The sequence below is a fragment of the Typopeltis vanoorti genome, chromosome 20, assembly GCF_054136105.1.
Source record: "Typopeltis vanoorti isolate ZY-2024b chromosome 20, IOZ_Tvanoo_1.0, whole genome shotgun sequence".
NCBI lineage: Eukaryota > Metazoa > Arthropoda > Arachnida > Uropygi > Thelyphonidae > Typopeltis > Typopeltis vanoorti.
Genome location: NC_143568.1, coordinates 93,674,836 through 93,699,097, shown reverse-complemented (window position 1 = coordinate 93,699,097; position 24,262 = coordinate 93,674,836). Strand labels below are relative to the sequence as shown.

Here is a 24,262-nt window from a genome sequence, read left to right as displayed (position 1 = left end):
AGTACCACCATAGAATTTCCCTGTATATCCTAATTTAGCTAAGTGCTATATAATTAATTTTAAATGATTGTTTTTTAACATCTTTTCTCAAAGTGAATGTTAGTATATTTGCTGACATGATGTTTCCTGTGTGGCTAATCTCAGAAACTGGACTTATATTTCTAAAAGGATTAATAGCATTCATCAGAGAATAAAGTTCACTATTGAAAAGAAAACAGTAAAACATTACTGTTTTTAGTGCCTCATCCTAGGTTTCCAATTGAATTTTGAAGCCACTTATTTATATAAAAAAACAAAATAAGTTTTTACGATAAAGAGCCAAAAGGCTATTTTTCCGGCAACATAAATTAAGTTAAGGGGATAATAAATCCCGTATTATTTTATTTTACAGCCGGGTACGAAACTCGGAGATTGAAATCCATCGAAATCTAAGAGTTTCATGCCGAAGAACTATCGGTGAGTCCAAGCGTACGTCATCACGTGGGTAGTGCAACTTGTGTCAAAGGTGGAGCAAGCTCCGTCACTATCCTTAATATTTTCTCATAATGTAAAATGCAGCTCCTAGGAGATATATTACTGTTTTACATTATGAGGAGAGGTCACTACCCAGACCGGTTTCGACCTTTATTGAGGTCTCATCAGTGAGTAGGTAGACCCTGGAATATCAAGGTTTAAGTGAACCAAACCTTACATATACCCCTACTAACGAATTGCCAGACCAGTGTACCCATATATTATTATTACTACGTTAAAGAGCCAAAAGGCTATTTTTTCGGCGACATAAATTAAGTTAAGTATTATTTTATTTTACAGCCGGGTACGAAACTTGGAGATCGAAATCTAAAAGTTTCATGCCGAAGAACTATCTGCTAGTCCAAACGTAAGTCATCACTTGGGTAGTACAACACTAGGCAACTTGTGTCAAAGGTGGAGCAAGCTCCATCACTATGTACCCGGCTGTAAAATAAAATAATACGGGATTTATTATCCTCTTAACGTAAAATACGTTTTTGTTTTTAAATATATCTCACTCACAAGAGCTGGTGAATCCATAGTGTATTAGTACCATGGATGGGCTAAGAGTTGGATAATCTGAAAACCATGCTTTAAAGACCAAACATCCAAACATGGAACTTTTTCATTTTGGGCCTCCAATAGGTAGGGTGGTGAGCTTGCAGTTGAATTCATCTATCACCTAAGCTTATCCCCTTAAATCTAGCTTATAGAGTTAATATTATTTGATATAGTGATAACCTCTTCTCAAGAATATAGTCATATTCTTGACTATATTCCTCCCTCGATGTGTCACATGATGACACATCGAGGGAGGGCACCTACCCTACAACTCTCTGTCTCCACCACAATAATGTAAACTTTCCAAAATAATGTGGAAAGTTTTCAAAAACACAGATCCAGACAAGCGATATCAAAATTCTTCCATATTTTTATTCTCTATTAAGAAACATTGCTATGGTTCTTATGAAATTGACAAAATGCTGGATACCTCCCCCTCCCCACACACAAGATTTCGTGTGCAGGCACACGAACAGTATAATGCACAGGCCAGAAGGGTAATGTGTGTGGTAAGAAAAGCAAAAGCGGATTATGGAAGGGAATTAGCCATGCAAACTAAAGAGAATCCCAAACAGTTTTTTCGATATGCTGCAAGTAAAAGAAAAAATGTATATGGCAGATTGATTTTAAGGAATGAAATGGTAGGGAGATAACCGAATCAGTTGATTTAGTGGAATTACTGAGCTAGCACTTTGCAAGAGTATATCATCCAGGTGGTGATATTGCAGGAATGAAGGAACCAATAGCTTATACAGGATAGCCTATTACAAAGCCTTAATGTGAATACATCTGTGGGATTGGATGGTACATGAAGTGGCTAAAGAATTGTCAGTGCCCTTCACCATTTTGTTTAATTTGAGTCTCAGATCTGGGTTAGTCCCGAGGGGGTGGAAAGAGGGGGAAAATAGTTCCACTGCATAAAGGAGGTGCCAAGACTGCTGTTGCAAATTACCAACCGATCAGCATACCAGGAGTCATTGTCAAGGTCTTGGAGAAAGTAGTCAAGAGAAAAATATAGGAATGGATAGATGAGAATGGGATACTGTATGGGGGACAGCATGGTTTTGTGAAGGGTAGATCATGCCTCAGTAACTTGCTCACGTTCAAGGGTCTTGGAGAAAGTAGTCAAGAGAAAAATATAGGAATGGATAGATGAAAATGGGATACTGTATGGGGAACAGCATGGTTTTGTGAAGGGTAGATCATGCCTCAGTAACTTGCTCACGTTTTATAACACAGTGACGGCTGAACTGGATAAGGGTAATGGGTTTACAGTAATACTGCTGGACCTTGCTAAGGCCTTTGACAGTATACCACATGGAATTCTAATCAGTAAACTGCAGCATATGGGGATGGATATAGGATTGGTGAGATGGATAGGAGGGTGGTTGATGGAGAGATATCAGAGAGTAGTTTATTCAGGAGTAGAGTCCAAAAGACGGCCTGTGACTAGTGGTGTGCCACAGGGTTCTGTTCTTGGACCACTACTATTTAATATGTTCATTAATGATATAGGAAAGGATATGAGAGGAACTGTTCATTTGTTTGCTGATGATGCAAAGTTGGGTAGAGCAATAGTGAATGCACATGATGTCAGAATTTTACAGGATGATTTGGATAGATTGGAGGACTGGGCTATGGAGAATGGATGTCAATTTGATATGGCAAAATGTAAAGTTATGCATTTTGGGGTGAAAAGATTAGCAGCAGTATACCACATTGTGGAACTGTACTCCAGGAGATTGACGAGGCCAGGGATTTGGGAGTGTTGGTGGATAGGGAGTTGAAGTTTAGGGAGCACATTGCAGAAGTGGCTAAATCAGCTCATCAAATCACTTGGTTACTGAAGAATACTTTGACAAGCAAGTTATTATTCTTCTGTATCGAACCTTGATAAGACCCCATCTTGACTACTGTGCCCAGATTTGGACACCAGGGTTTCTTCTTGATGGGGAGGAGGTGGAGAGGATCCAGAAGCGAGTGACCAAGATGATAGCAGGTCTATGGAATGAACCTTATGAGAACAGGGTGAAGATTTGTAGGTTGCAGAAATTGGTTGATAGGTGGAAAAGGGGTGATATGATTGAGATTCAAATTACTGAAGGGTTTCTATAAGATTAATTCAGAGGATATTTTTGAGAACAGGACTGGTGGTAGGAGGACTAGTGGCCATCCATGGAAACTGGGCAAGGGTGTTAGAGCTAGATTTTTTACTTGGAGAGTGGTAAATGAGTGGAATAAGTTGCCAGAGTCTGTTGTGGATGCCATGACTGTGAATGAGTTCAAGGAAAAGTATGATAGATACTGTGTGAATGTTGAATAGTTGTTTTTGACATGATGTTAGGGCCTTCCTCGATGAGTCTAAGGACTCCTTGGAGTTTCCCGTAATAATAATAGTAAGATGGCAGTAATTTTGTATTAATAGAAAGGAGTGAATTGTTAATTAAAATTAATCTTGAATAGTTTAAATTTATATCTTTATTGTAGAAATTGTTGATTCATTATCTGCAGATCCCATTTGAACTATATGCCTTTATTATAACTGCTGTTCATTATTATTTCACATATTATTAGTATTCTCAGTCAGATTTTTTTGTAATATATTTTTCAGTGATATATCAGTGATATATTATGAAATTCTGTCATGTATTTATTTTCTCTAATTTACATTTTTGACTAATTCATGTTTTCGTGTTTTTTTTTTTTTTATTCAAGGATTTTATCTCTTTTCATCAAATCCAAAGGATCCAGTAAGTTTCATAAATGAATTTTATTTCTATTATAGAAAATAAGTTAGTAAAATTATTAACATTTTCAATATCATTAAAGTAATAAGAAACTTATAAATAAACTGCTATCTTCTAACCAACACTTAGTTCCATCTTTGATTTTGGGCCAGTTGTTCTTGTGATGTGGCAGGTTACTGCTGCGATCACCATTGCTCAGGCATGATGATCATTGCTACTGTTTTTGTTCCTTGCTGTTTTGAACATAGATAATTGCATGTATTTGCTTTTTCACATAATTTGTTTTTAATATTTGTGTTTTAGGAAAAACTGTTATAATTATAGTTTTAAGGGATAAAAAAAATATATATATATACAGGGCTTTTTTTCAGCCGGAATGGTCCGGAACATGTTCTGGTCAACTTTTAGGACTTTAATGGTCCCTAAACACATATTTTATAAGTATTTCAAAACTAGGACTGCCTCCATTTTAAATTCTCAGTTATGGTCGTTGACGACTTAAATCAAGGGTCATCTTTGGTTCATTCAATCTAGTGCTGCCATCTTGTGTTGTTGACACTGAACGTCAAAGATCGAAGCTTTCGATTAGAATCAATAGTCGGCTGGAAGTTACGATAGTTACCAGAAGCAGAACTTCTATGCGAACAAGTATACAAGCAGACATTCTCTACGCAAGTAGAGTCGCACTTTTACAAACGTGGGTGAGTGAGGTGTTAATGCGTTTCATGGAAGTTTCACCAGTTTTACATGATGGATAGTAAAATAAAACGATTTTTCTCTTCTGCTCCCACAACTAAAAAGTTAAAGCTCGAGAATAGTAAGTGGAGTGATAGGACAAAAACAGACCTGATGGACAGTGATACAAAACTAGAGGGATAAAACATGTGGCTGCTACGGTTGTTACAACAACAACAACTACGACGAGTAAAGACACACAAGATCTGCTTGACTGTTGGACTCTAGACCAAAAAGCTGATTTTTGCAACTAAAATGAATGGCTATTGGTGGAAAATAAAAACATTGGCTGTAAAATATGTAAGGAAGTCGCAAGTTTGGGAGTAGAAAGGAATAAGCAAAGGTATGAATATTTCAAAGCCATGGGCAAATATTGAAATTTCTCATTATGGTAGGAATAAAAATGAGCAAATGACTTCACTATGTAAAAAAATTCTCATGTGCCATTTAAAATCCACTTTATTGTAAACCACTAAACTAGCAGTGGATTAGTTGGTGTCTGACTTACAACAGCAATTCTTTATTCTCTTTTTGGTAAGATTTCAACCTAGCAGACATGATATGTTGCTTCTCTCTGATCTCGTGACTGCTCACTGACGTAGTGTTTTTTATGGCAAACCTTGCTAAAACACTCCAGTCATTGCTCTTATTTTCCATCTACAAGTAAGAATCACAGATGAGCTCCCTGTTCATGAGCTAATGTAGCATATATATAGTTTAAGGGAGATGGTAAATCCTGTATTATTCTACAGCCGGGTACGAAACTCGGATCGAAATCCTAGAGTTTCATGCCGAAAAAACTATCGGCGAGCCCAAGTGTAAGTAATCACTTGGGTAGTACAACACCAGGGCAACTCGGAGCAAAGAGTTGCCCTGGTGTTGTACTACCCAAGTGATTACTTACACTTGGGCTCGCCGATAGTTTTTTCGGCATGAAACTCTAGGATTTCGATCCGAGTTTCGTACCCGGCTGTAGAATAATACGGGATTTATTCTACATTTATTCTCCCTTAAACTTAACTTATGTCGCCAGTAAAATAGCCTTTTGGCTTGTTATCGTAGAACAAGCCAAATGTAAAACATTTGCAGCAGTTCATAGTTCAAACTGAATTAGTCTGATCCATACAAATGATATATTACTCTAAATTATAAACAATGGTATAGTACCAAGTGAAGGAGTGAAGTAAGGTAATGCTTAAAAGTCTAGCATTAAATGCTTTGGATTAGGCTGTTCTTTCCCATCTTCTTGGTATATCATAGTCACAAATTCATTATGTTGTTGTAAATATAAATAATACACTTCTGTAATCTAGATCATAAAGACTATGTAAACACTCGCATCTAAAAAATGCTTAATATTGATTGTCAGCTAATTATTAATACTCTCTTTCAAGTTAAAATTAAAATCCTGTATAATAACAGCTAAAAGCTACACTAATCTCTGTATACAAATTTTTAGAAATAAAATAATAATAATAATAAAATTAGACTGCAGTTATAATCTTATACAGAAGCTTTTAGGAAATAATACTCTGTCCATACTTAGATACAATAAAGAAGCTGTAGTTGTCATTGCTTATAATTAATAGTAGTAGCATATTCACAAAGCTTTGAACATTATTTTAGTAACAAACATGATTTTTTAATAATTTTCTTATTGAAAAGTAACTCTGACTTTCGTAATAAGTAACATCTCAACAAACACAAATAAAATTCACTTGTTTCTCAAAAAGTAAAGTGGTTGGCAATATTATATAAAATTATGATTGCATTTTGCTGTTACAGAATAGGTTGCATTAAAAAAAAAAATGGAGCATTCAGGTAGATACTTTGAACCACAAAATGTTATCAAAGTATCTACCTGAATGCTCCATTTTTTTTTTATTAGCTAATCAGCATACCACGATTAGCTAATATATGGTTAGAATCTCTCTCTCTTTTATATCTATCTGCCTTCTTAGTTATGAAAATTAGCATTTCCAATATGCTCAATAGATAAGTAAAAAAAACAGCCCTTTATAAAGATTTTCTTTGCACTGACTTGAGTTGAAATTTTATGAGGGCTTTTTCAGTAAGATCCATTGTTTAAGACAAGGTCAATGCAGTTTAGGTTGTGGTTTAGGTAAACTCAAATCTCTAACAAGATTTTTTAATTCCTGTTCACTCAGATGTACCCACCAGAAGATTCATCATCTGTCAGTACTGCATCAGCTTGAAGATAATGGAACAGGAGCTGGAAAATCCAAAAATTTAGGTACCGACCTTATGGCCAGATACCAGATGTATTAGTTAAACAGTTGGCTGTTACAAAATCTTTTAGTTCTCTCCAAATCATTGGCACACAAAAGTCATAAACCAGCCTTTTCCATGAATTCACTGTGTCAGTTTAACTTTATATGAAATCCTGTAATAATGAGGATCTCATTTATATTATGGTCCCCTATTTCATACCCAGAGTAATGAAAATATACAATCCTTACCTTATGGATGATGTTGCATCACTACTTAATACTTGTAAACAAACCACATATAAAAAAAAAGTGTAACCTGCACTTGTTTTACAGTTCCTCTAGCTTTTAAATGTGAGCATAATTAAAGAAAAGAGAGATTCAAATATATCTGAAGGGAAACATAACAGACTGTGTTACAGTATTCTTTGATGCCAGAGAGTTTAGATGTTTCAGTATGTTCCTATCATGCCTCCAATCATATTTAAACTATTGCTTTGCCATTTATAATTAAGGTATAATGCTTAGGTATAATGGTTAATGCCATAGGTATAATGCTTTTCTAAACAAATTTCATTATAGTTAATTGACTATATGGTGATTTTTTCTTGATTTTTCAAGGCATTGAATATCAAATGACAAATTGGCTCTGAAACTGGGAGGAATGTTAGATTGGGTGACTTGAATATCAAGGTTGGCTGATAGATATTAGCAAGATTGTGTATGCAGAACTAGTGTCAAAGGAAGGAATTGGCAACTTATATGCTGTTATATGTTGATAATAATAGGCTACAGTTTGAAGAGATTATGCAGATGATGCAGAGTTAGGAAGAAAAGTAAAATAAAGAACTGTTATGTGATGTGACTTTGAACATGTGTTTTGCTCTACAAAACTAATCTACATTTTCTAGATCAATAAAACTTAAATGGAGATGCTTGTTATATTTGCATGTATTCTAAGCTATTTGTCTTAACCATCAAATAGCTGCACAGATAAAATATATCAAAAATATATGCTTCTTATCCTTTGGATATTATTTGTATAATATCCAAAGGTTATATTGACTTCGGTGGTCACTTTGCCTCCATTTAAGGCTGGTATTAAAAACCAGAAATGCGGAAAGGTAACTGGAGTAGTTGACCAGAAATGCTCAAATATGGTTTTACAGTGGGTGCAGTGCATAATTCAGAAGGCCTGGTCAGGTCAAATTCTGGATGATTGGAGCACAGCGCTCATAGTACCCAATCATCCTCTCAATCACCCAATCTGCTCCAGAATTTGAACTGACCAGGCCTTCTGAATTATGCACTGCACCCACTGTAAAACCATATTTGAGCATTTCTGGTCAAATATCTACTCCAGTTACCTTTCCACATTTCTACCTCAAGTATTGATGTGTGCTCCTGATTACATTCCACTTCAATATTTCCTGCCATTGTTCTGTCACAGCTTTTTTCATTTAACAATATTTATTATTATTTATTATTTGACACCTCCAGGGAGTCCAAAGACTCATCGAGGGAGGGCACCTACTCTGCAACTCTCCGTCTCCACCACTCAACCTCATTCACCCATCATCCACCAACCACATCATCTACATCAATGGCATCTACTGTCCACCACCACTAATATTTTTACAGACAATCACAAACATCCATGCCCACGGCAGGATTCAAACCCGCAGCCTTTTGGCTGAAGAGCGGATATGCTAACCACTCGACCAACCAGACAGGCCGAGTTGTAAATATCTTTCAAAGTAATTACTCTAGACATCTAGAATACCTTTATCTTCAATTTTCACATCACCTTTATCATCTCTTTACCATATATAAACTTTTTCAATAGCCTCGAGAACATTTTATTTCCTTCTTGATATTTGCCTTCTATATTCTTACCGAAAGTCATCCCCCGACTTTTGTTTATCTTGCACATTGCTTTGATTTCATATTTATCTCTCTACACTCTCCTCCCCCCCCCCCTCTCTCTCTCTCTCAGAGTACATGTTGACTTACTTGCTAGAAACTTTTGATATGCTTTCTTTCATGATGACCTCTTTAATTTACTGAATCCACCAAGGGGTTATGGAGTTCTAACAATGTTTTCTTCAAAAGCTTGGTTCTTGTCTTTAATTTCTTTAATTTTTTCAATATTTGTTTATTTGAAATGAAATATATATGGAATGCAAGATGCATCTTACAAGTTGTTTGCATTCATCAAAGGAGGAGGCAGAAAGCACAAGAGGGAGTTATTACAAAGAAATTGGAAAAAACTTAAAAAAAAAAAAGAGTATTCTTTTTAGATGTGTTCTTCTCACATCCAGGAGATTAACATGCACTCATTTTTACATATATTGGGATTACTAATTAGGCTCACAAGATTCTCTAAAAAGATTCTCAAATTTTTAAGAGTTTCAGGAAAGTAATATCATATGATTCTACCATTTCTTGTGATGAATATAAGTCATGGTTAGCAGGACTAGACAATCTGCTAACCATGAAATTCCTGCTATCTTGCAGGAACCTGATGGCGTATAGGAAAAACTCTGAAGGGACTAAAAAGAAAAAAAGAGCTCTTGTATGAGTTTATGTTCTTTGGATCAAGGAGAAAATCATGTTGATCTGTTTGGTTAGAGTCTTCACTTTTCCTGATTTTGGGCTAGTAGGGTGGAATGAATAAATTTGCATGTGAAAGATGTTCTGTAAACTGAGAAGCTTAGGTAGCCATTGTAAAAATATGATATTTTTGTGTTCTTTAATATTCTTATTTAAATATCTATATTTCTTCTCTTTATTTATTTAATTTTATTTATCTTATTTATTTAACTTACTTAAGTCGTAACTCCGAGTGTATAATCTCTCATTGCTTGAAATAGACTACTACCTTTAATTCTTTCAGTTTATCAATTTAATTCCCTCCACCCCCACCCTTTTAAGGTCGTGACTATGCTACTTCATGTGTTCATATTTTAGAATTTAGGAATTGCCTCTGGCTGGAGCCGATTCCTTTGTCTAAACAGCTGACTTTTTCTCACCTTGATCTCTGAAAATTTATTTTTATTTACGACTGCACCACCAGAGATCGCGTAGAGGAATTGTATATCTTTCCAATACTCCCAAGAACATGCCCAGCACAACACGGAAATATCTCTAAATTTATCTTTAAGTTGAGCAACGTTTAAATCTACTGTTCGTCAGTCGTGGCTACTATTACTCTTAAGGTCACACAGGTTCTGTTTTTTTTTATTAGAAGTGCATTGGTCAGGAAGAATCAGGCAAGTTATTTGACAAACAAAACAGTTTATTCATGCTAAATCAAAGTACATAAAAAAAGTTTACACTACATATACTAAATTAATCCAACTCAAATTCATTAATCAAAATTGACATGGAAAAAACATAAAAATTCACTTGCCTGGTTCTCCACTAGATTACTTAACATTTCTTGCTTAAGCTCAATGACTAATGCACTTAATTACGCTCACAGATAATTCAGACACGGGAGCAGATTTGCATATATTTTACATTAATTTAACTCAGACTATATATGATATTAGGTTTAACAGAACTTACACATATTATTCCCTCTTCATTATATAACATTATCTAATTCCTTATAACTCTGCATACTACTTCACAATTATTTTCAACAAATCGACTTTCCGTCCTTACTGATGTTCTTTATGCTAACAAAAAAAAAAAACAGCAATCTTTGTCATTAATTTCACATCTAAGTATTTAGATGTGACATTAATATCTCAAATTGGATCTTATAAGAACTTTTCGGGTGATGGTAAGTTAGCTAGTCTTGCAGATGACAGAGATTTGATTTTTTATCTTGAAAACAAGCTTTAGTTATCTATTCTGTAATTCCATTGTTAATACTCACAACAAATAGCATGCATACATGCATGAATTTAGAAGCCAAACTTATTTTCATAAAGTATTGAGTGTTTTGATGCTGAAGACATCAGGATGCATTAACTACCCATTTGTCAATGGAATATATAGCTGAATTGTACTTATCGTGTTTATTTCTGATGAGATTTGAACTTGTGTGTGATTATCTGAGAAGCCTTTTGAGAGGTAGTAATAATGGTATTAGTAGTTCAAAAGCGAGAGTGGTATGAAGTTGACATTCTGATTGCTTAATCATTAAATTTTTGAGATCTAAGTATTTCTTGGCTATGGGCAGCTAATCCAGAAGAAAACACTTGCCAGCAAGTCTTTTTTTTTTTTTTTTTTTTTTCCCTTCTGGATTTCATTAGGTTCTAACCAATTTAAACTTCTTCAATTTTCACACAAATTTGATATGATTAACATGATAATCACTTCAAGAATTATACCACTTTTTTCACAAAATCAGTATAATTGTGCAGACATCCTTGTTTCATCAACAGCTTAGTGAAGGTGTATAATGACATTTTCAGATTACATTTTCTGGCAGACAGAGAGATGTTAATAGAAGTTACTGTTGAATTCTTCTGTCACTTCCCTAATCTGTAAATTTGTATATCATTCATTTTGAGAAAGGACTGTTTGTTATCATCATGTCTCATTCCTCAGATCTCTATTTTCTTCAGAATGATTCATACCAGTCATCCATCGATTGGGTTCATTGATGAATGTTATAAATCATTGTTAATAGTTTTGACTTACAGAATTCTGTGGATGCTACACAGTTTCTACATTTGATCTGATATGTTAAGAGATCATCACAACTTTTTTTTTTTTTTTTTTTTTTTTGCTTCTCCCCCTCTTTAAAAGATGGTCTTTATCCTGGGATCTTGCAAAACAGGCTAGAGAACACATGCACTTAGCAAAGTTAATATATTGGTCTCACAGCCTTAGATGCTTTGCAATTCCAAACATTCATCCTTGGTTGCTTCCAAGCATATACCAAATATCTTATTCCTGCAGTCTCATCTGCTTTGGATGGAACAGGTAGATCCATTAAAACCAGAAGGGAAGAGAAGAACATATAGAATAGATTACTTTGAGGTTCCTGTGATCAGGGAAGTCTGTGTTTAATGTTTGGCAGCCATGTGGCCAGATAATGAAAACATCTTCAACATATCTAAACCAAACTGTAGGTTTTAGAGTAAAGGAATCAAGAGTACGTTGCTCAAAAGATTCCATATAAAAATGATATGGAAGATGTTTTTGTTATCTGGCCACACGGCCACCAAACGTTAAACATATTCCTTAGCCACCTTAAAAAACAACATGAGCGCATACAATCTACTATTGAAATTGAAAATCAGAACTCGCTCCCGTTCCTGGATACACTAGTTACACGTCTTCCCTCAGACAGTCTATCCTTCACTGTTTATCTTAACCCTACACACCAATACATGCATGCTAACTCATATCACCACTTTTCGCAAAAATTTGGAGTCATCAACACCCTCAAAAACAGAGCTATAAGAATTTGCTCTAATGAACAAGCTCTGAAACAAGAATTAAAAATTATAGCAATACATTTATAAATAATGGCTATAACAAAAATACTATTAATAAAATTCTTCATAAAACTTCATCAAAAAATAATATAGATTACAATAAAACCATAACACTCCCATACATTAAAGGGTTATCAGAAAAAAATTAATAGAATCCTACATCATTATAATCTTAATGCACTTTTTAAACCACCTTTAAAATTAAAAAACATATTCAACGCCTCTAAGGATCCTCTTCCCCCATTGGCATACCCTGGATTTTATTGCATCTATTGCACCTGTAACTTACTTTATATTGGGGAAACTGGATGTACAATCCCTATTCGGAAAAAAAGAATACAAACGACACATTAAATATAATAATTTTGGTGAAGCAGGCCTCTCAGATCACGCTCTTAACACCCTACATCGAATTGATTGGAAAAGTACTTGTTCTTTGCATCATAGAAAAACTTGGTATGAATGGAAATTTATAGAAGCCTGTGAAATTTTGATTAACTACCCTAATCTTAATAATAATGGGGGCTTAAAAATTCCAAAAATTTGGATGGCACACGTTCAGCCCACTTAGTTTCCAGCAAACCCTGACTTTAGGACTCTAAGCAATTTTTCATTTTTTATTGGCCACTATCCATACCAGTTGCAGTTTATATTGTTAGATCCTGAATGGAGAGCTTTGCAAGTAAATTCTTTATTCAGGATTTAACATAATAAACTACTACTAATTAAGGAGATATCTGCATATCAGCTAATAATTATGAAGTATTGTTTTATGTTTTGTAATAATGTGTAGTCTATGTTTGCCATATAGTGAGAGTTATTGTTAGGTTATTTGTAATTCCCAAGTACATTGCGAAATTCTGAGAAAAATTATAAGTAGTAATCCGGAATTATCACGTATAATCTGTACGAGTTGAGCGTAGCGATGGAGGCTATACCTACGTGGAAAAAAAATGACGTCAGAGCGGTTACCTAGAATAATGTAACCTGACAGGTTAGGGAGAGTGTAGGATTACCCAAGGGGCATGAACGATGGGGTTCGTGGGTGAAAACCACATTGAATAGAGGGTGCCTGAATAGGGCGAATAAAAGACGAAGCATGGCATTTTAGGAGGCTTTTTGATCTTTGGGTGCTGGATTCGAGTTTTAGGGGGAGTTGGTCGGAGGATTTGTGAGAGAGCGGTGGGTCGACTACGGTAATGACGGATGGCAGGTTCTTTTCTTGAGAATGCTTGAAGATTTTCAAGCGGAGCTGATCGCGATACGACGGCCTATGTGGAATTGAGCCTCAGCAGAATGTTCCATTGGAGAAAGTTACCTGCAGAGCAGTAGACAGTACGCAACAGTCGATTAGAAGAAAAAGCGTAGTACATTGCCAGGCGCAAAGACGGCCGAAGAATAGGCAGTAAGGTAATCCAGACCTACATGAGATGGTGGCATGAAATCTGAAAAGATCCGGTAATGTAAGCGTTTTCGTTGTATGTTAAAATTCGTTTAGAAGAACAAGAAATTTGTGTGCATTGTAGAGAACTTTTAGTGAGAATTTGACTGAATTAATTAAGCCCTTGTGGAACAAAGAAGAGTTGTTAATAGGCAGTAATTTATGAATGGCTAGGCTTGCTTAAATGAAATTTAGAATTAAGATAATTATTGATAGAATATTAATGAAAGTGTTCAATGCATATTCCATGAATAACTTGTGAAAGGAATTATATAGTTGTAGTATTATGCTTGAACCTAATCTTATCCTTTCATAATTGAAGGATTTAACTTGCTCTGATTCATTGTGATTTAGTATAACCCTTAACTCAGAGTGAACTTTGATCCATTGAGTATTTTAACTTACATAGCTGTAAATGTTTAATGTTTTTCCAATAAACATGTTTTGTACCTTATACCTGAGTTTATGCCTGATTACGAATTCAAACCACCACTTATGAAATAGAACCTTTTTGGCAGGAAGGAATTTAGATATAATTGCTTTAGCGAGATTCGGTCTACGACTGCTAACTGAATCTGCACAGCGCTAGTGTGAGATAAAATAACTGTGTGTATCCCTTTAGAATTTAGAAATATTTCCCTGAACAAGAGTCTCTTCTGTTATAGAAGATTGGCTGGCGCAGCAAAATATAAATTTTGCCAATATCCGAAGAGGAGATAGATCTGAATTAATATCTTAAGGGCACGACAGTAGATTAGAAGGAGAGTTATTATAGAGGTAGAACAAGATATAAGAAAGCAGCAACATAACAATGGAGTAGCCGGTAGGATTTTGATTGTATAAGGTTTTAAGTAAGCAAAAGGATAGATTCAAGAAACAGTAAATTAATGTATAATAAGATTAAACTGACAATTTAACAATAGAAATTACTATTTAACAATATGTGTACTTATATAAGTAATTTTAATTTCTGTTTATTTATCTATTATTTTCTATATGAACATGTTACTCTCCAGCTTAAATTTAACTTTGTAACCTAATAGATAATAATAATAACAGGACTCTAGCTTTGATGTAGTGAGGGTTTTTTAACACCAGAGGTCAGGCAAATAGTTTTAAGAGTTAATCAGTAACTTTAGCATGCCATGTAGATTTTAGTGCAGATTGTTTCTTTGTGTGTATATATATATACTCCAGAAGATGATCTTAATGTGAAGGTCGAAACGTCTAGTGTATATTTTGGTTTATATTAAATTACAGTTTTTTTACTCTAATGCAGAAAAAAAGAACACAAATGACGATAATTGTATCCATAATTTTTCATAAAATAGCATATTTTGTTATTTCAGGAAATTTCTATACTGGATTATTTAAGTTGTTCTACTGTATGATATTTCATTAATATAAATATGTTACTGGTTTATGGATTGTTTTTCAGACATTTTTTCATTCATTTTTATTCTTATTTCATTATCTTTGTATATATTCAATATTGCATATAGTAAAAAGTAAGAAATTTTTTTTTTGCTCCAGCACATTGTTCCAGTTTGGTGCAAAAAATTTCACTCGAAGAATAATGCTCCGTCTGAAAACACACACACATAAATATATATTTTTAATTTATTATTTATATATTAAAAATCTGTGAGAAAATGCACATGCACACACACACACACACACTGCTTATATTTTTGCAATACAGAAAACTTTTCTTTCATTTCCATTTTGTATTTCAATAAGTTTAAATTATTAATATTATTTTTCCTTGTTAATAATAGTAACAATAAATAAATATAGATAAATTTATATAAAAATAAATAAATAAATTATTACAGTGTGTGTGTGCTTCAGATGGAGCATTATTTTCTGCGAGTGAATTTTTTTCCTCCAATCTGGAAATACATCTTCAGAGGAACAAATAAATTGTTCCAATCCAGATAGCTATCCAGCTAAAAAAAATTTCTATCCAAGATTATTAATTTGTGTGATTAGAGAAAAAAAAGTTCCATTTGAATTCTTCCAAGAGGAAACATTTTATTTTAGCTTAAAACCATTTCAATCCCTGCTCTAAAACTATGCTGCATCATCTCAGTCTAAATAAAAACAACTGTATATCTGTCTTTCACATATCGGACATTATCATCAATATCTTCAGGACTGAGGTAAGGTGAGGTAAGGTGGTGCAACTGTTGGCAACTCGGAACAAAGGTGGACTAAGCTCTCACTCCTTGTCTCAGTATCTCCCACCATGCAAAGCACATCCCCTTGCAGACATGTATAATGCTATGCATTAACGGAAGGGCTGCTACCCAGACCGGTTTTGACCTTTATTGAGGTCTCGTCGGTGGGAGGCAGACCCAGAGTTGGTGACACTAAGGCAGAAGCAATGGAGAGGTTATATTTACCTATAGAAGCAATGGAGAGGTCATATTTTCAGGCGCAAACTTTGTTTGCTCACTTGGATAAAGGATTAAACTAAATTTATTATAGTCTAACCAAGTGCAAAATAAACTTCCAACATCTTTCTCTAAATCCAGAGTAATTTAATAATAAGGGTAGAATGGTTGGCAACTCATATAGGTAAATATGATGTCTCCATTGCTTTTGCCTTAGTGTCACCACCTCTGGGTCTGCCTCCCACTGACGAGACCTCAATAAAAGTCGAAACTGGTTGGAAGCTTGGGTAACGAATGGCAATGCTGTAGCCATGAAGTTAACTGAGGCACGACCGTTGCTGTTACCCCTCCAGATGAGCAAATGAGCGGCTCTGCTCGGTGGTGGGGGAGCCTGCCATGGTGTAGAGCCAACTGAGTTTCTGACTTTCTGATCCTGCAGGTCGCTCATTATCGGGTGATCTGGGGGATTTTACGAGTTTTCGGAAGAGGCATCCCTGCACTTAAACAAAGGGAAATCGGTCTGGCCCTTCCCTCAATGCATAGCATTATACATGTCCGCAAGGAGATGTGCTTTGCATGGGGTTAGATACTGAGACAAGGAGTGATGAGAGCTTGGTCCACCTTTGCTCCGAGTTGCCAACAGTTGCACCACCTTACCTCAGTCCTGAAGATATTTTTAGGTACAAACTTTGTTTGCTCACACTTGGATAAAGGATTAAATTAAATTTATTATAGTTTAACCAAGTGCAAAAAAAAAAATAAATAAATAAACTTCTGGACATTATCATCCAAAATAGGGATATTTAATTTTTTTTTTTTTAATCCAGCTGTGACTTTCACACATTGTTGTAATACGTCTTTTATTCCATACGTGTTTTTTGCTCATTGTGTCTCTTCTTCTATGTTAGCTGTGAGGATGTCAGCCATTGCAATTGAGGAAATATTGGCATTATTATTAAAATGAGTAATATAAAAAAAATTAACGTGCTGTTTTCTAGTTCCTCCAAGATGTCTACCAGATATAAAAATTTTCAATGGTAGTGTTTCCTTATTGAAAAAAGCTAGAAGAAGAAGAAAGTAATCAAATTATATTCAGAGAACAGATCCTATGTTCATTTGAATATTTAAAATAATCATTATTTGTTACTTTTAATATTTTACATGAAAAATTAAAAAGATTATTATTAAAATATTGCTGTTTCTGTTGCAGAATTTTTCCACTCTACAAGGAAGCTTTGTGAGCTTATTTGTGTTGTTGACTACAGCAAAGTATGTATTATTCAGTTTTTGATAAACAAGTTTTATGACATTGAAGTATTTTAATACAATTGTCTCATATCTGACCTTGGGACAGAATATTGGATTACAAAATATTCTAGTTAATGAACATCCTGTGAGATTAACATTAATGATAGTGCATGTATTTCTACTGACTATTTGCAGATAAGCTTGCCAGTGCAGCTGGTTTGTTACAAATAGGCCAATAAATAGGATTTTGGTCTTAACTGTAGCATTTTATTAATATTTTTAAGTACATATTACTGAAGAAGATGTATATAAATATGCACTTCAAATGTGTAGAAAGGCAGTTATTTATGTTGTGTTTAGTAGTATTAAACATGTCACAAGAACAAAGTAAGATATCTATTTAGCTGCTAATACTTTGCTGGATTTCAAACCAACATCTTAAGAGCACAAACAAATTATGTACACACATACACACACACACACACACACACACAATAAAAAGATATAATATCCATAACAAATTGCTAGTGCTCTGAAGATGCCGATTTGAAATCCAGCAAAATGTAGGCAGTTAAACAAATATTTTATTTACTTTGTTCTTGTAGTTTTCTGTTTCATATTGCTAAACCTTATATGAATTAATATAAACTATAACTATCCATTCATTCATGTTTATACCAGAATGGATATTAAGTCCTCTTGATTTTAAATGCAGCAATACAAGACATGAGCAGTATAACCATAGCTTGAGGAGGGGAAGAAAAATTTCAGTTTTGGAAGACAATGGAAGAATAATGGCTAAGCAGGGCATCAACCATTAAAGTACCTGTGAAGAAGAGGCAGAAACTAAACATCTGTGAAAGAGAGAGACTGAAAGGAGGAGTCATTAGTTAAACTAATTCTCCTCTCAGAAGAGGAGAAACCTTACTATCAAGGAATGACAGTAAGGTTTTGGGTGCACCACACCAAATATATGAACAGTATTCCATATTTGGGTGGGTTTGGGGTTTTATATAGGTGTATAGGTAAAAAATAGTTTCAGGTTGACAGCTAGCCATCTGTCAGATCCAATCACATCTTAGAAATGTTGGAGCGACCACATGAGTTTCTCCAAACCTTTCCATAACTTGAGTCTTGAAGTGGGGGTGATGAATACTAGAAAATCATCTGTGGATCGAGAGTCGCAGAATCCATGTTGTTGGTCACTAATCAGCTGGTTTGATGTTATGTTCAACCTAAGGCATCTGCTCTTGTCTTATCGTATGAAATTTGTTTGTTCTCTGTTATCTCTTAATGTCCTAACCAGTCTAAATTTTTTATTTCTTTTATTTTCTTTAAATCTCAGTATGATGGTATGTTTTCAAAAGATTACAGCACTCTAATAAAAGGTAAATATATGGGCTACTGGCACAGTCTGTCTTTTAAGTAGTGCAATCCAATGCAACTCTGATTCCAAAGGTTATGTTATCATAATATCTGGTAAATTTTGAAACTTTATTTACTATAAATAAGCCAGATGTAGAAATTTGCCAGATTGAAGCTTTTTTGGTTCTCTGTTTTAATAATTCATTTTTTTTTTTTTTTTTTTTTTCTTATTACTTATCCCTTTCCTCTAGAATTAAATTTTATGCCTCTGTAAAGATATCACTCTTTAATTTTATTTCTTCCTTCCACCTTTTGGACTTTTTGCAGAAGGCCAAAAAGAGGAGAGGAAGTAAAGATTTTCAAAGTATTGGAACTAAAATTTGTTCTGTAAGTTTGTAGTATTCTGCTCTGAGATGTTAAGTTCTGAATGAAACTGAAACTGTATTAATTTATATTTTCTTCAGAACTTAACATTCATCTTACATTTTGGCATATATTGATATATCAGGCGGATAAAATTGCGGATAAATTACCAGAAATGTTAATAATTTAAGAATCCTTTATTTGTCCATAGGTAATATATTTACTGTGAATAGTCCATTGTTTAAACTTTGCTAAATTTGTATATATACTTGTATATTACTGAGAGAAGGCTAATCGGATTAAGTACCGATAGCCAGGAGCAAAGCATGTACGCCAAGTACACGTGCACTGTAGAAGGAGAGCACGCAATCTCCCCACCACCACCGAAGAGTATGCTAGGGGAGATTATGGTGATAAGTTGATGTGAGCAAAGAGGGAGAAATTTAATGACATATTAAGGAAGTGTTGGGCGTGGAATTTAAAAAGCGAAGCAGCACCAGCTCAGAGCTTTTTTTGCTGGCCTTTTCCTTCAGTCATCCTCTTCGCTTGCTGATGTTCGTCCCCATTCCTTGGAGGGATCCTAGAAGCAGAGATCGTGGGAGAATGCCGAGAAATGCTTGGGAGATCGCCGATTTAGAATTTGCCCAGCGAAGCTGAGTTCCTGTTTACTGCAGAGACAGCTAAGCCTTGCCGAGCTTGATGACCAGTGAACAGCGAGCATGTGTCTTCGTCGCCAGAGATATATCCAGTCTGGATCATTCAGTGGGATAATGCAGACCAAGCAGAATGGAAAGTAGATCTGGAGGTGATGTTATATCATGATATGTATGATGTTCTAATGATTCCCCAGCAATTGGTAAAGTAGAAACTTGAATCTGTTTAGTGAATGTATAAAGGAAGAAAGACTGTAATTTTTAGTTGGACATTAAGTTTAGAAGGTTGTGATTTTTATGCAAGGACTTTAGAGATTTAGTTTAAGAGGGCAGTGTAACTCTGAGACATGAATGAAGCAATTAGGGTTAAATTAATGTCTATAAATGAATAACCTTTAGTATTGTGGAGTTTTAGCTTATGATTTACCTTTGATAGAATGTTTTAACTGTACTGATATTTATACATGCTAAGAAAGAGTAAGAAGGGTTAGATAATTATGTTTTTTCATTGAAATTAATATTGAAGCTAACATGTGCCAAAGTTTATTCATGATGTGTAATCTGACTAGAGTGTAATTAAATGTTTTCTTTAAATTCAATAGTTGACTTGCCTGATTTCATTTTCTATTGCACCCCTCATAAATAATCGAATCATGGCGGGAAGTAATTTATAAGGGAGACTACAACTGCAAACTAAGTTAGAGATAGATGAGATTTGAACTACTTTATATAGTTTAAGAAATTAGGGATAGTGTGCTATGCTAAGTTCTGGTTCTTTGATTTTTCATAGTTCAGAAATCTAGGATTCAGGGTGGTGCAGTATAATAAAAATTTTCCCTGAATCTGAAGAGAGCACCAGCTGAAACAAAGGAATTGCCATTGTCTATTGGGAATCTCTTTGTCTTTTACCCACATGCAATATCCTTACAGTTGTTAACGGCCCAAAGTAAGTGTTAAGACTGCATACATTAAAGAGTTAATGAGATATAATTAAGGTTATAGCAGAAAGTGTTGAATTAAGGAATTAATAATGATATAGACACGAAGATAATACTATAAGCCAAGTAAGAAGGAAATATAAGGAAGTGAGGACATAACAGAGATGAATTTAGAGAAAGGTTGGAGAATTACTGTTGTCAGTTTCTGATGATGAAATGCATTACTGAATGCCTGTGTGAAAAAAAGTGGGGTGAAAGAGTTAGTCCTTAATCAATTTCATTACTTTCCTCTTTACTGTTTCATGAATTCTCAGGAGAACCAATTTTGAAATATGAAGAGTATTCAATAGATGAATCTGTATGTAATTAATAGGTAAAACAACACTTAGAGAAAAAAAAAAAAGCCTAATTTCTTGGATATTGAGGAGTCATTACTTGCAATTTGTTTATGCCAAGAAGAGAAACTCATCTTGTCTGTTGTATTTATGGTTTTGATTTTTTTAAAAATTACTATTTTTAATACTGTTACTTTACTTCTGAACCACAGGCTTTTAGAAGTTAAAAAAACATTGAGTTGCTTTCATAGTTAACTTTTGAACTTGGTCACTAAGTACAGTTCAGCTTTTGAATCTACTTAAGAAGATAAGCATTTATCAGTACTTATTAACATGTCAAATTAGGTATATTCTGTACTTAAATTGCATTTATTTTTATTATTTTAATGGATTGATGGCATCATTGGGCATGCTTGCTCACTTTCCAAGTATTTTTTCCACTCTTTTCAGACTTACAGTAAAACAGAATCTTACCAAACTCAGGCGATGTTTTCTCAAGATCATGAGATTTTAAAGTTTTGAAAACTCTTCTGACTAGTTCTAGATGCACTTCACTTTTTACAAACATTCCTGCTGTGAGGACACTAAAAATTCTGTTTAACCTGTTTAGATTGTTTCCCAGTTCAAATGCTAGATTTATTTCGTTATTGTAAAATCCACAGCATTTTGGTTGAGAAATGTTTTACTCTAGTCTCTGGTCTTCCTGTGTGCTCACACTTATCCTCCATTGCAGAAGTTTTATCTAAGAATTTAATAAGCCACAAAAAGATTTGCTACAAAATTATGCACTTTGGATCCACTATGCAGATGATGTTCTGGTATTCTGAGATACACAGAAGACAACTACTTTTAGATATTGTCGATTGTCTGAACCTGTCTATCCAATTTACAATTGAGCTTGAACAGGAAAGTGCACTTTCCTTCCTGGACACCGTAATGCCAGATCACCTTAGAATCATCAGAACACTAATACAAATGCCCAGTAAAATTAAAGCAAGAACTAAAGATAGTTTGTTTATAATTTATAAATATTACATAAATCACATTAAATATGACAAAACAATTATGAAAAAAATCTAAATTAATAATCACAATCATCATCATCAAATTCCTGCCATGTACCCTCAAGGGGTATACAGGATATGATAGTACTACATGAAAAAAATTACATCATTACTAACTTCCTATCTACAATTTTCCTCCAAATCAGTCTGTTACTTGTCAAGACTCCAACATTATCACATCTTATATTTCTATCATCTAAGGTACTTTGTACCGTATCAATCCACCTATATCTTGGTCTTCCTCTGGATCGTTTTGTTGCCAACCCGCAGAGAACACTTGTTTTGCTAATCTTTCTTCGCCCATTCTGTTTAAGTGACCATACCACCTGAGATTAGCTCTGCTAATGCATTCCTGGATGCTGACAATGTCAAGTTCTTTCCTAATATCCTCGTTTTTAATATGATATTGCCATTTATGCCATCTGTTCACACCTATAATCTTTCTCAGGACTCTCATATCTGCGGTTTCTAGTCTTTGGTCAAGTGTTTTACTTCTGACCCAGCTCTCAGATCCATAAGTTAAAACTGGTTTGAACACTGTCTTGTATACAGCTAATTTAGTGTTCCGACTAATTTCTCTCTTATTCCATATGAATTTATTCAATTGACTTCCTACCATACCAGCTTTGCTGATTCTGTTGTCTATTTCTATATTTAATTTACCATCTTCACTAAAAATCATGCCTAATTAGCTGAAATGTTTCACTTGTTCCACAGGTTCTCCATTCACAACACAATTTGACATTTTCAGTGATTCTCCCTATTTTCATTGTCTTTGTCTTTTTATTGCTGACCTTCATACCATATCTATTACAACAGTTATTCAATTTAGTCAGAGAATCTTGCAGACTTGTAGCAGATTTATTTAGAAGTATAACATCATCCGCATAAAGCAAAGAGCTGACCTTCTTCCTTCATAATGTGATCCATATAGATTATGAATAACAGAGGGGATAATGTACATCCTTGTCTCACACCAGATTTAATATTAAACCATCTTCCTGTACTTCCTTCAATTCTAACTGCTGACTTACAACTCAAATAAAGACTAAGTATTGCTTGATATAATGCCCCATTGACGCCATATAACTGTAGCATATTTAATAGCTTCTCTCTCTTGGTATCTTGTCATATGCCTTTTCCAAATCGACAAAACTTAAATACAGATCTTTGTTATATTCCCATGCTTTCTCGACTATTTGTCGTAAAGTGAAGATCTGATCCTGACAGTCTCTATTTGGCCTGAATCCAGCTTTTCTTCCACAATTCTTCTCAACCGTTTCTCAAGTATACTTGCATAGATCTTGCCATTAACACTTAGTAGGGAAATACCTCTGTAATTCTCACATTCAGTTTTATTTCCCTTTTTATATATGGGTATGAGAGCTATACTCCAATCATCGGGAATTCGTCCCTCTGTCCAGGCATTCTAAACTATGCAGTGCAGTCACTGTAAGACTTTTATACCACCATACTTCAGCATTTCTGGTCGAATATCATCTACCCTGCTGCCTTTCCACATTTCAAGCGTTTGATGGCTTTTTCTACTTCAAGTATGGATATGTATTCCTGACTGCATGCCTGGTCAGTGTTTTTTATCACTGTGCTGTCATCACTGCTTGTTTCATTTAGCAAATTTTCAAAGTAATTACTCCATACTTCAAGGATATCTTTTTCTTCCATTTTCATGTCACCTTTATCATCTCTAACTGCTTTTACAACACTCTTTCCTCCATTCCTAAGCTTCTTCAACAACCTCCAGAATATTTTGGCCCCTTCTTGATATTTATTTTCTATATTCTTGCCAAAGTCCTCCCATGACTTTTGTTTAGCTAGTTTTACACAGTGTTTAGCATTCTTGCATTTGTCTCTGTATTCTCTAAGAGCACAAGCTGACTTATTTTCCAGGAACTTTTGATATGCTTTCTTCTTTTCCTTCACTGCCTCTTTAAATTCCTGTGTCCACCATGGAGTTCTAATTTTTCTATCCTTGCAGACAACTTCACCACATGCCTCTCTAGCTGAATCAATCAGGGCTTTCTTCAAGGCTTGCCACTGAATCTCCAAGGTTTGATTCCTGTTCTCAACTCTTTCATTTTTTCTTCAATAATCTTTGTGTATTTTAGTCTACAGTTCACATCTGAGAGCTGCTCAACTTTTATTCGCTTTAAAACTTTCTTACATGTTATTCTTTTCAATATGAAATTCATTTTTAT

The 24,262-nt window shown here is 34.5% G+C and overlaps 1 protein-coding gene across 1 annotated transcript in view; it reads left to right on the top strand.

Annotated features, from left to right (window-relative positions):
• Nucleotides 1-24,262, top strand: part of LOC150095666 (two pore channel protein 1-like) — a 355,100-nt gene that overhangs the window by 140,938 nt on the left and 189,900 nt on the right. Inside the window, exons 7-8 of the mRNA XM_090409936.1 lie at nucleotides 3,790-3,824; nucleotides 17,291-17,349. Of these exons, the coding sequence (XP_090266062.1) occupies nucleotides 3,790-3,824; nucleotides 17,291-17,349 (94 nt within the window). The remainder of the gene's footprint in view (nucleotides 1-3,789; nucleotides 3,825-17,290; nucleotides 17,350-24,262) is intronic.